The following is a 13,992-nucleotide window of genomic DNA, read 5'->3' as shown; positions in this document are numbered from 1 at the left end:
AGAATTCTAATTCCTAGAGAGTGAGATATTCAATGAATTACATAATGCATGGAATACGTGGTACTGGAAGCCTCCAAAATTGCCTGTGAGGACCACTCCTTAGCTAGCAGCCAAGCCAGTCACCTTTGCTTTTGAGACTGAATATAATCTGAGCAAGTTGGAACAGATGGCCTTCTGTTTGTTTATTCACTTCTTCCAGGTGCCAGATATAGCACCCTTACACCTTAGTGGGCTTAGCGTTTACGTGTTTAGTGGGTAGGGACCCATATCATAATGACACGGCCTCACAGACATGACTGTCAAGTTTGGGTTCCTTAGTACCTATTATTTAGGACTAGATTACAGACAGCAGTAGTCTTTTGTCATGGTTAATTTATTTGGCGATTGTTTGTTTGACAGTTTCATGCGTTTATATAATGAATTTTAGTTGTCTTTCACCCCCACAACTCCTCTCATCTTCCTCTGGATCCCTTCTCAAGTCTACCTCCAGCCTCCATCTCTTCTTTTGGCATACTGCCCACTATGTTTAGAGTTTGTTGTCCCAGGGTGGATGACAGACTTGTGCAATGTAATTTATGAAAATGGAAAGTACACGGAGCAAGTGTGACCTCAATTTTGCAGAAAGATGAACAGAAGAAGATACATCTTGCCCAAATACCACTACAGCCAGGGTTCCAACAACATTCTTCCTTCTAGAGTTTAGAACTTTGATTTTTGAAGAGACTCACAATAGAAAGACTTGCTTCTGTCTACTGGAAAACAGTGGGTAATATTTGCTTGGTGGAGAAGTCTGTGGAGCAGGGAATCAGTCATAGTTGGGCTCAGGGACTCTGTAGATTAATAGCTAGAGTATGCCCAACACTGGTCTGTAAAGGGTGTCTGCACTAGAGCTCCCCCTGCTGGCCCCATCCTCTAACCGCATCTGCATCTCGCGGGCATGAAGGCTGGATGGAACCTTCAAGGGTTGGCGGAACTAACTTCTGCGTGGCCCTCCTCACGTGGCGCCCTTCACCACGGTTGCTCTGAGACACAACCGCAGCTGCGCTGGATCCGCAAGAGGTAATGAGGGGCACAGTGAAGTGGCAGCTGCCTGCCTGCAGGAATACCAGGGCAGAAAGATCTGGACCTAAAAGCAACCTCTTCAGGGTTGTTCTATTCTAACCTTGGGAACAGATCTCACTTAAGGACAGGCATTGGACACTACTTCCTGGGTAGCTTCCATTGTATCCTAGCTTCTTTCTTCTCCCCAGTACAACCCTATAGGTGATTGTTGTCACAGAGAAGAGCCTTTCAAGGTGTTTATTGCGGTTTTTTTTAAAGTCACCTCATAACAGGTAAGTTTTTAATTCTCCTAATGGGTAATTTTTAATTCAAGAATCTTCTAAAAATGCTTTTCTCTGTGCCTTTGTGTATTTTCTCCTTGTCAAATATCAATGGGCCATTATTATGGCAACTGAAACCTTCAAAGTTATTGGCTTATATAAGAAGAAGGAAAAGTTCGTTTTGAAAGATCTAAAGATAATCTCTTGAATTTTAAATATATAGTGATTAAAGGGAACTGGGTAAGATTAGTGAGAATTAAGAGGACAAGTGGGTTGGGGAGCCGTTTGTGGGGGATGGAGGTGGACATTGTCAAAGCCAAATCTAACTAGAAAGCCACTCAAGACAAATGTATTAGCCTTTGACTGAAAAAAAAAACATAAATTATCTCTTATTTGTTTTAGTAAAATTAATATAGATATAAAATATAGATGAGTATTTACATAATATATAGTCAGCCAGGCTTCAAAAAAAAATGGAACTAAGTTGAAAGTGGTCACAAGGTGATAAATTCTGTTCTTTGCCTGTCTGATTTTCTCCAGGTGCCTTTCTTTCCACACATACAAAGTTTCATGCACTGTGCTTCTGTACTTTAGAACAGATAGGACTTAATAATGTCATGGCTTCTAGCTTTTATGTCTTCTGCAGCCCAACAAAATGGCTTGGATACCCACCTTTGTTCGGACCAGCTAGAATAAAGAACAGTTTTCATGAGCATTAAATATAGAAGCTGAGGGGGGAGTTATGACTCATACAAAATAGGAACCATCGTCCTCCCTGTCAATGCTAGAAATGTTGATTATCCTTATCTTGCCTACTGAACATCCCCTCTAGTTATCTTGTTCACTAACTTAAGAAGCCTGCCTGTACTCTATAGTATTCTACTTTCTGTCCTCCTCTGCATCTAATGTAAGCATGTGACAGATCCTTCTAGTCAGGTAACCCCCCCCCAAACAGACTTGAACTTAGACAACACTGATGGTGGGTACCAAGCTAAAGCAAATCTACCAAGGGTCTAAATTTCCTGATGCAGCAATGTAAGCATATTTGCAGGTGCTCAAGGAATTGATGTGATTGGAGCAGTAGTTAGTATAGTCTAACTAAAGTCTGATCTGAGAGCAAAACTTTTTGAGAGGTAAATATTAGTTTTGTCAGGAGACTGCTAGTCTCTGATGCAAAAGAACCTGTCAGGGGGCAACCAAGTATCTTTTTAAAAATGAATGACAGCTATAGAGTAGGATCCCCCTCAGGCTTAGGAATCTTATCCAAGAGAATAACAATAATCACTACCTGATTTAATTTATGTTGATTTTCTCCCCATTTTTCACAGGAGAGGAATTTATCCTCACATCCCTCTGTTGCATCTTGATGAATATGCCACAGAATCGTCTGTGGATAAAAAAGGAACTGAGATTGTTGGGGGTAAGAACAAAATGCTGCTCAAGTAAGTCCACAGTGAGAGGGTTGCCACTCCTTAAAACATGAGATAGGAGATGTGAGCCACCTCTGTTTCCACTATCAACTCCTCAAATGGAGGTAAATTGATTACAGTGGCTTGTGAAGGCGACATGGCATCAAAATATATACAGCCTAGAAATGGAGGGGAAATAGTATCTTTTTTACCATCTATCAATGTTTTTAACCCTAAGATGATGACATGTCTTAAGAGAGGTGAGCAAATCGTCAGTATATCCAGAAGAATCTGTGAAGTCCAGAGTTCTATGAGTGATGGGTGGCTCCTATCACAGACACACTACCGCTTACCCCAGCAATCCCATCCACTGCCGCTTACCCCAGCGATCCCATCCACTGCCGCTTACCCCAGCAATCCCATCCACTGCCGCTTACCCCAGCAATCCCATCCACTGCCGCTTACCCCAGCGATCCCATCCACTGCCGCTTCAGGTGTATGACTTTTGCATCATCCACTCACACTGCTGAATGATAGAGCCAGGTTAAGAGATTAAAAATTAGGTGAGAAAAAATACACACAACCAACACACACACACACACACACACACACACACACACACACACACACACATTTCTAGGGTGCCTAGAAATGAGTAAATTAAGCAAAGTCACAAGACTCAAGATGAATTGTGTTTCTATAAGATAATAATGAACGTGAAGATGTCAATGTCTAAAGAAAACATTACATACATTAAAGAAACCATATATAGGACTTGTAGTTTGAAAATGACTAAATACTAGAGAAAAATTCAAATTAGGTTACATCAATAAAAAGACATGTTTATAGATTGCAAAGCTCAACATAGTAAAGAATGTTAGTATTCCCTACATTGGTATATGGGTTTGACAAAATTCCTATTAAAATCTTAGCAATATCTTATATAGAGCTGTAAATCACCAAAGATTATGTGGGAAGGATAAGGAACAAAAACAGCTATATCAAAGTGGGACAAAGCACACTAGTTGATTTTTAAGACACTGTGTGCCTACAGTCATTAAGATTCTGTGATATTGTTTAAATAAGACAAACACAGACAAATAGAGAATGCCACACAGTCCAGAACTAGACTCCACAGATACAGCTAACTGATCTGGGGAGTAGAAGTTGTCTGTCTGTGTTTTTGAGAAGGGGTCTATGTAGCCCAAGGGGGCATCAAACTACTAATCCTGCTTCCTCAGTCCACTGAGGACCAGTTCACGTATGAACCAGCATGGTTCGGTCAGTTGATTTTTTTTTTCCATAAAAATTGCTCAATGGACAGTCTCACATAGGAATAGCAAATAGAAACCAAGTATAAATAGAAACAATAAGCCTTAATAGACTCCCAACCTTTTGAGGAATTGGATGAATGTTTAAGAAGCTACTGCCCCCCCCCCATTAAAAACAATGTCAGAATGAAAACTAAGGCAGAGTGAACAACCGATTCAGAGAAGGCAGAAGCAAGTTGTAACATGTTGCCAAGGAACAAAGTCCCAGGACAGGTGAATCTTCCCATGGAGTTGAGCAGGCAATGCTTCCCACTCGCCAGAACTGAAAGAGGCTTGACCTAGCTTCATCTCTGTCTTATTATAAAATGTCCTGGAAAAGAAAACAAAAACGACTTCAAGGTAGATGGGGTTTATTCAGCTAACAATTCTAGGTCACAGCTAGGGCAGAAACTTGAAATGACTAGTCACATCCAGTGAAGAGCAGAAAGAAAATAAATGCATGCATATCCAACTCTTGTACATCAGGGGATGAGTGCTGTCCACATCAACTAACGTAGTCAGAACAGGCTCCCACAGACATGCTCACAAGCCAACCTGGTCTACACCATTCCCCTTGAGGCTCCCTCAACAGATGATTCCAGGTTGTGTCAGGTTGACAAAACTAACACAAGGCAAGTACAAATAGGACCATGCTGCCAAGACCAAATAAGATTTGTCATAATATGTTATTAAAGGCCATTTCTCCTTGTTTCCAAAGTCAGCAGAAAATATAAAGAGACATTTCACTGAATACGACAGAAGGCAAACAAGCATATAGAAAGATATCTGACATCATTAGCAGTTGTCACTGGAGACTGAGGACGGGATTATGAGCTAACACTCTGCATGTACTGAAAACAAACAGTGGCAGAGCCAAATGCTGGCAATGATGCAGATACCCTGATCCTCCCTCAACATTGATAGTGAGAATATTTTTTTAAAAAGGTACCAACATTGTGAATTATATTCTAGCAACCTTTTTAATAAAAAGAAAATCCAGCTACTATTAGACAAAAAGTACTATGCTCCTGGACATTTATCTGGAGAACTGAAAACTAGTCTACATAGCAATTTATATTTACTTACTAATAGTCTCCATTTTCAAATGCCAATCAGGTGAATATTTGAGCCAGCTAGAATCACAAATACCACATACTGCTATAAAAAACAAAAGAGGAATAAATTATACAAAGATATTTCAGCTTGTTGAGATACTCTGAAAAGGCCAGCCTCAAAGGGTATATTTGAAACCATATCCTTTGTCCAACACTTTGGAAATGGCGCAAGTATGAAAAACAGATGAGTGATTATCAGGAGTTAGGGAATCAGTGGGGAAGTTACAAGAAAAGGTAGAACTTGGGACATCCCTGTGGCAGCAGATTTGGCTTGACTGTGCTTGATAAAACATAACAAAATAACCTAGGACTATACCAAGCACTATATCCCAGTCAATGCCCCCATTCTAAAGCTCTGTAAGCTGTCTCTACTAGTAAAGGTGGTAGGTAGACCATCACCTTTCTTCATCCCAGAATTTGTGTTGAAGTGTGTTCCTTCTTAAGAGTTAACTAGAACTGCATAAAATAATCATGTCTTTTCCTTTTAGACCATACAACTAATGACAAGCCTGATTGTACAGAGCCTGGGATACTTCTGGACATACCTGTTCTTTTCTCAGACTATTGTGTTTGGACTGGGAAATAATTACCCTCCTATCATAGGAACTTCAGGATACACACTGTGGGCTTCCTTGGTTGTGAGTAACTTCATCTCTAATAGTAACAACTATATATATTCCTTACATTTCATAGATTTTGATCCAAGGACTGTGCCAGAGAGAGTACACAATTCCTTGTTCAGTAGAAAATCATTCCCACACCTACCTGAAAAAAGACAATAGCAATGTGTTTTTTAAAATCCTTAGTTTATTGCCTGCAAGGTTCTTTCACAATTATATTCTACATTTGTTGACTCTTTAGCCAATCTGTGCAGATTTTGATGGCTGGATCTGGAATCTGAGGGCCTGAAAGAATGGGGTGGACTTTAGCTGGATGCTGTAGACAGCTTTGCTTTGATTTCAGTATACTCTTATATACAAGTAAAACAAAGAAAGCAATGGTCCTAGGAAAGTTTAGTTCAGAAAAATATGTAAATAAATATCAGTAAGCACATGCTAAATATTAACAGAGCAACCCTTTCCCAGAACTTTCTTGGAGCAGACCAATTTAAATGCAATTGCCTGGCAATTATAATCTATTGTACTATAAATTATATTTGGGAAGACATGAAAGCAAGAAAAAGGCTATATCCAGGTTCAGGGTACACTGACCAGACTGTATTCTATAGCTATGTTCTGATATTCAACAACAACAACGAAAAACATGTCTTGTAAATTAAATGTAAATATTTGTCAGTACAAAGTTATGTCAGAACAATCCAGGAAACAAAATGCACCTGAGGTAAAAAGCCCTGTGCCTTTTCTTCTGGAGCCTTTCTCACCACTACCCAAGGCATTGTTTGTCGTGTATTGTTCTTTGGACAGAGTTCTAGTATATCCCTCTTTTTTATTTTTTAAATTTTAGGACATTGATTTTTTTTGTTTGGAGTCATCAATACCCTAAGAGAAGCACAAAAAGATATAAGTGCAACACTAGATGCCTTTCCAAATGGGAAAGGGGGTGACTGGTGGGGGTGGAGAAGAGGAAAGAGGATAATATTTGAAATGTAAATAAAGAAAATATCCAATAAAAAATTAATAAATAAATAAAAATATATTAAAAAAAGAATTAGAATTACAGGAAAACACAAGCAAACAGGTGAAGGAATTGAACAAAACCATCCAGGATCTAAAAATGGAAATAGAATCAATAAAGAAATCACAAAGAAAGACAACCCTGGAGATAGAAAACCTAAGAAAGAGATCAGGAGTCATAGACACAAGCATCACCAACAGAATACAAGAGATAGAAGGGAGAATCTCAGGGGCAGAAGATATAAAAACATTGACACAACAGTCAAAGAAAATGCAAAATACAAAAAGCTCCTAACCCAAAACATCCAAGGAATCCAGGACACAATGAGAAGACCAAACCTAAGGATAATAGGTATAGAAGACAGTGAAGATTCCCAACTTAAAGGGCCAGTAAATATCTTCAACAAAAATACAGAAGAAAACTTCCCTAACCTAAAGAATGAGATGCCCATGGACATACAAGAAGCCTACAGAATTCCAAATAGACTGAACAAGAGAAGAAATTCCTCCCATCACAAAATAGTCAAAACACCAAATGCATAAAACAAAGAAAGAATATTAAAAGCAGGAAGGGAAAAAGGTCAAGTAACATATAAAGGCAGGCATATTAGAACTATACAAGACTTCTCACCAGAGACTATAAAAGCTAGAAGATCCTGGGCAGATGTCATACAGACCCTAAGAGAACACAAATGCCAGCCCAGGCTACTATATATACCCAGCAAAACTCTCAATTATCATAGATGGAGAAACCAAGATATTCCATGACAAAACCAAATTTACACAATATCTTTCCACAAATCCAGCTCTAAGAAGGAAAATAAATGGAAAACTCCAACACAAGAAGGGAAACTATACCCTATAAAAAGCAAGAAGGTAATCTTTCCACAAACCTAAAAGAAGATAGCCACACAAACATAATTCCACCTCTAACAACAAAAATAACAGAAAGCAACAATCACTATTCCTTAATATCTCTTAACATCAATTAACTCAGTTCCCTAATAAAAAGACATAGACAAATAGACTGGATACATAAACAGGATCCAGCACTTTGCTGCATAGAGGAAACCCACCTCAGTGTCAAAGACAGAAACTACCTCAGAGTAAAGAGCTGGAAAACAATTTTCCAAGCAAATGGTCCCAAGAAACAAGCTGGAGTAGCCATTCTGATATTGAATAAAGTTGACTTTCAACCTATAGTTATCAAAAAAGATAAGGAAGGACACTTCATACTCATCAAGGGAAAAATCTACTGAGAAGAACTCTCAATTCTGAACCTCTAACTCCAAATGCAAGGGCACCCAGATTCATAAAAGAAACTTTGCTAAAGCTCAAAGTACACATTGCACTGCACACAATAGTAGACTTCAACACCCCACTATCATCAATGGATAGATGATGGAAACACAAACTAAACAGAGACGCAGTAAAACTAGCAAAAGTGATGGACCAAATATATCTAACAGATATCTATAGAATATTTCATCCTAAAACAAAAGAATATAACTTCTCATCACTTCATAAAACCTTCTCAAAAATCGACTATATAAATTGGTCACAAAACCATCCTCAACTGATATAAGTAGATTGAAATAATTCCGTGCATCCTGTCAGATCACCACAGACTAATGCTGGTCTTCAATAACAACAAAAACAACAGAAAGCCCACATACATGTGTAAGTTGAACAACTATATATTCAATATAACCTGGTCAAGGAAAAAAGAAAGAAAGAAATTAAAGACATTATAGAGTTTATTGAAAATGAAGCCACAACATACCCAAATTTGTGGAACACAATGAAAGCAGTGCTAAGAGGAAAACTCACAGCTCTGAGTGCCTCTAAAAAGAAACTGGAGAGAGCTTACATTAGCAGCTTAACAGTATACCTAAAAGCTCTAGAACAAAAAGAAGCAAATACACCTAAGAGGAGTAAATGGCAGGAAATAATCAAACTCAGGACTGAAATCAACCACATAGAAACAAAGAGAACTATACAAAGAATCAACCAAACCAGGAACTGGTTCTTTGAGAAAATCAACAAAATAGATAAACCCTTAGCCAGACTAACCAGAGGGTACAAAGACAGTATCAAAATTAACAAAATCAGAAATGAAAAGAAAGATATATAACAACAGAAACTGAGCAAATTCAAAAAATTCATCAGCACCTACTACAAAAGCCTATACTCAACAAAACTGGAAAGCCTGGATGAAATGGACAGTTTTCTAGACAGATACCAGGTACCAAAGTTAAATCAGGATCAGATAAACAATCTAAACAGTCCCTAAAGAAATAGAAGCAGTCATTAAAATTTCCCAAGCAAAAATAAAAAGCCAAGGGCCTGGTGGATTTTTCTATTAGATATTTTCTTTATTTACATGTAAATTTCTCCTTTCAATTTCCCCTTCAAAAAACAAAGAAACAAACAAAACAACAAAAACAAACCCCTGTTGCCTTCCCCCTCCCCATGCCTGCCACCCCACTCTCTCCCACTTATTGGCCCTGGCATTCCCCTACACTGGGGCACAGAACCTTCACAGGGCCGAGGTCCTCTCCTCCTACTGATGATCGAATTCGATCATCAATAGGAGGGCCTGATGGTTTTAGTGCAGAATTCTATCAGACCTTCAAAGAAGACCTAATACCAATACTCTTCAAACTACTCCACAAAATAGAAACAGAAGGAAAACTACCCAATTCATTCTATGAAGCCACAGTTATGTTTATACCTAAACCACACAAAGACTCAACAAAGAAAGAGAACTTCAGACCAATTTCTATTATGAGTATCTATGAAAAAAATACTCAATAAAATTCTCAAAATCCAAATCTAAGAACTCATATAAAATGATCATTCACCATGATCAAGTAGGCTTCATCCCAGGGATACAGGGATGGTTCAATATAAGAAAACTCATCAACATAATCCACTATATAAACAAACTCAAAGAAAAGAATCACATGATCATCTCATTAGATGCTGAGAAAGCATTTGACAAAGTCCAACAACCCTTCATGTTAAAAGTTTCAGAAAGATCAGGAATTCAAGGCTTATACCTAAACATAGTAAAAGCAATATACAGCAAACCAGTAGCCAACTTCAAACTAAATGGAGAGAAACTTAAAGTAATCCCACTAAAATCAGGGACTAGGCAAGACTGCCCACTCTCTCCCTATCTGTTTAATATAGTACCTAGCCAGAGCAATTAAACAACAAAAGGAGCTTAAAGGGACACAAATTGGGAAGGAAAAAGTCAAAATAACACTATTTGCAGATGATATGATAGTATACTTGTGACCCCAAAAGTTCCACCAGAGGACTCCTACAGCTGATAAACAACTTCAGCAAAGTAGCTGGATATAAAATAAACTCAAATCCATAGCCTTCCTGTACTCAGAGAATAAATAGGCTAAGAAAGAATTTAGAGGAACAACACCCTTCACAATAATCACAAATAATATAAAGTATCTTGATGTGACTACCAAGCAAATGAAATATCTGTATAACAAGAACTTAAAGTCTCTGATGAAAAGAATCAAAGACGATCTCAGAAAGTGAAAAGATCTCCCATGTTCATGGATTGGCAGGATTAATATAGTAAAAATGGTCATCTTACTGAAGGCAATCTACAGGTTCAATGTAATCCCCCTCAAAATTCCAACTCAATTCTTCATAGAGTTAGAGCAATTTGCAAAATCATTTGAAATAACCAAAACCCAAGATAATGAGAAAACTGTTCTCAACAATTCTGGGGGAATCACCATCCCTGACTTCAAGCTGTATTACAGAGCAATAGTAATAAAAACTGCATAGTATTGGTACAGAGATAGGCAGGTAGATCAGTGGAATAGAATTGAAGACCCAGAAATGAACCCACACACCTATGGTTACTTGATCTTTGACAAGGGAATTAAAACCATCCAGTGGAAAAAAGTTAGTGTTTTAAACAAATGGTGCTGGTTCAACTGGCAGTTAAAATGCAAAAGAATGTCCTGGCCTGCAGGACTCAGTTATTCGAGGAGGAGTCCAGGGGGACTGAGCCTGAAAGAGAACAGGGTGAGAAAAGGAAGCGAGACCAAGCAAATGTTGTCAAGGTCTGGTTTAATGAAGGCCAGGGGCCAAAATATAAGCATACAGAAAGAGGAAATAGGGGGGGGCTGGGAGAAAAAAAAAGGAAGGGGGATTTGGCTAAGACAAAGAAGAAGAGAAGGGCATCTGGACGGATGCTGATAAGGAGCCATCTTGCGGCCTTATCTGGGGATGCTGTCTCTGCGAAAATGACTCCAGGCGTCTCCACCAGGGCAAAGGTTAACAGTTTTCCAGGGAGGAAAGTGCTTGTCTCCTGGCTCTGGCTGTCTCTTCCAGACAGAGGTCAGCAGTCGGCCAAGCTGGAGAGTGCTTGGTTCCCAACAAGAATGCAAATTGATTTATTCTTATCTCCTTGTACAAAGCTCAAGTCCAAGTAGATCAAGGACCTCCACATAGAACCATATACACTGAAACAAATAGAAAAGAAAGTGGGGAAAAGCCTCGAGCATATGGGCACAGAGGAAAATTTCCTGAACGGAACACCAATGGCTTATGCTCTAAGATCAACAATTAACAAATGGGACCTCATAAAACTACAAAGCAAGGACAAAGTAAGGCAAAGGATACTGTCAACAGGATAAAGCAGCAACCAACAGATTGGGCAAAGATCTTTACCAATCCTATCTATATCCGAAAGAGGGCTAATATCCAATATATACAAAGAACTCATGAAATTAGACTCCAGAGAACCAAATAACCCTATTTAAAAATAGGGTACAGAGCTAAAGCAAGAATTCTCAACTGAGGAAACTTGAATGGCCTAGAAGCACCTAAAGAAATGTTCAACACCCTTAGTCATCAGGGAAATGCAAATCAAAACAACCCTGAGATTCCACCTCACACCAGTCAGGATGGCTAGGATAAAAACCTCAGGTGACAGCAGATACTGGTGAGATTGTGGAGAAAGAGGAACACTCCTCCATTGCTGGTGGGATTGCAAGCTGGTACAACCACTATGGAAGTCAGTCTGGTTGTTCCTCATAAAATTGGATGTAGTACTACCTGAGGACCTAGCTATACTACTCCTGGGCATATATGCCCAAAGATGCTCTAACATATAACAAGGACACATGATCCACTATGTTCATAGCAACCTTATTTATAATAGCCAGAAGCTGGAAATAACCGAGATGTCCCTCAACAGAAGAGTGGATACAGAAAATGTGGTACATTTACACAATGGAATATTACTCAGCTATTAACAATGACCTCAAGAAATTCTCAGGCAAATGAATGGAACTTGAAAATATCATCCTGAGTGAGGTAAGCCTGTCACAAAAGAGCAGACATACTGATAAGTGGATACTAGGCAAAAAGCTCAGAATATCCATGATACAACTTAAGAAGAAGGAATAACAAAGTGTGGATACTTCAGTCCTTCTTAGAAGGGGGAATAAAATATTCACAGGAGGTAGAGGGTGGGAAGGGCTTGGGAGGAAGAGGGGAGTAAGGGGGGCAGGATCAGGTATAGGAGGAGATTGGGATGATAGACAAAGGGTCAGGAAATTGAACAGAGGTGTGTAGCAATAGGGGATGGGGAACTGGGAGTAACCATCAGAAAATCCCAGATGCCAGGAAAGCAAAAGGCTCCCAGGACTCAACTGTGATGATGACATTAACTAAAATACCCAACAAAGGGAAGGAGAAACCTGTAGAGACCATATCCAGAGGTTAGGCAAAGCCCCCAGTTAAGGGATGAGGCTACCCACCCATCTCCAAATTTTTAACCTGGAATTGCTCCTATCTAAAGGAAATATGGGGACAAAATGTAGAGCAGAGACTGAAGGAAAGGCCATCCAGAGACTGCCCTACCTGGGGATCCATCCCATATACAGACACCAAACCCAGACACTATTGCTGATGCCAAGAAGTGCTTGCTGACAGGAGTCTGGTATAGCTGTCTCCTGAGAGGCTTTGCCAAAGCCTGACAAATACAGAGGCAGATGCTCACAGCCTACCATTGGATTGGGCACAGGGACTCCAATGGAGGAGTTAAGGTAAGGACCCAAGGAGCTGAAGAGGTTTGCAACCCCATAGGAAGAACAACAATATCAACCAATCAGATCTCCTCCCCTAGAGCTCCCAGGGACTAAACCACCATCCAAAGAGTACACATGGAGGGACCCATGGTTCCAGCTGCATATTTAGCAGAGGATGGCCTTATTTGGCATCAGTGGGGGGAGAGGCCCTTGGTCCTCTGAAGGTTCAATGCCCCAATGTACGTAAATTCCAGGGTGGTGAGGTGGGAGTGGGTGGGTGGGGGAATACCCTCATAGAAGCAGGGGGAGGAGGCATGGAATAGAGGGTTTGCAGAGGGGAAACAAGGAAAGGGGATAACATTTGAAATGTAAATAAATAAAATAACCAATTAAAAAACTAAAAAAAAAATTGAAGTATATAAAATAGAATATAAAATGTTGTGTGTAGTCATACTACCACACTCCTGCTCCCTTATTTTAAAATAACATTTAATTTGTCCATTTATTCTCTCTACAAAAGATTGACCCTGGGGATTATATGCCTGTGCTATGGGTTATATCAAACTGTTGGCACAATTCCTGAAAAGGCTTGGCCTTGCATGTAGGAACATTGTTAGTTTTTAAAATCTTACAGAGGCATTAAGTAGCAGAAGCAGTATTAAGTTATCCAAAATCTTTAACAAAAAATTTAATTATATTAATATAATATAATAATTTAATTATATTAATTTAATTTAATTAATAAATTTAAAGAGTTACTTCAATTTTTACTTTTGTAAACAAATCTTTTAGCATTTTATTAATTTTTCATAGAAAAGAAAGTATCATTCATGTAATGTACAATAAAAGCAGGGGAAACTTTAGCTCTTTTTAAAGCAGTAGAACAAACTTTAACATGTTGTGCTATATACTTGAGCATGCAAAGGCCCAATATTGGCATGAAGGCAGATATAATCACTAACGTCTCCTTTCTTTTGAAAAGGATGAAAGGCAGTCTGGCATGCAGCCTTCAAGTTCTCACAGGCCAGTTGCTTTATAGCAATAAGAATTTCTGCCTTTCACTTCATACCAGTCAGAATGGCTAGGATAAAAAACTCAGGTGACAGCAGATGCTGGAGAGGTTGTGGA

At 39.0% G+C, this 13,992-nt stretch overlaps 1 protein-coding gene across 6 annotated transcripts in view; it reads left to right on the top strand.

Moving 5' to 3' along the window:
- Positions 1-766: 766 nt before the first annotated feature.
- The window catches only part of LOC116103576 (membrane-spanning 4-domains subfamily A member 14-like), a 32,107-nt gene continuing 18,881 nt past the window's right edge, over positions 767-13,992 (top strand). Inside the window, exons 1-4 of one of the 6 annotated variants that reach the window (XM_031389746.1) lie at positions 767-1,059; positions 1,251-1,334; positions 2,651-2,742; positions 5,645-5,794. In XM_031389746.1, the coding sequence (XP_031245606.1) occupies positions 2,689-2,742; positions 5,645-5,794 (204 nt within the window). In that variant the 5' untranslated portion in view covers positions 767-1,059; positions 1,251-1,334; positions 2,651-2,688. The other 5 variants (XM_031389749.1, XM_031389748.1, XM_031389750.1 and 2 more) reach the window with 5 other exon arrangements.

The sequence above is a fragment of the Mastomys coucha genome, unplaced genomic scaffold (assembly GCF_008632895.1).
Source record: "Mastomys coucha isolate ucsf_1 unplaced genomic scaffold, UCSF_Mcou_1 pScaffold21, whole genome shotgun sequence".
Taxonomy (NCBI): domain Eukaryota; kingdom Metazoa; phylum Chordata; class Mammalia; order Rodentia; family Muridae; genus Mastomys; species Mastomys coucha.
The sequence above is the reverse complement of the archived record's forward strand: the minus strand, read 5'-3'. Positions and strand labels throughout refer to the sequence as shown.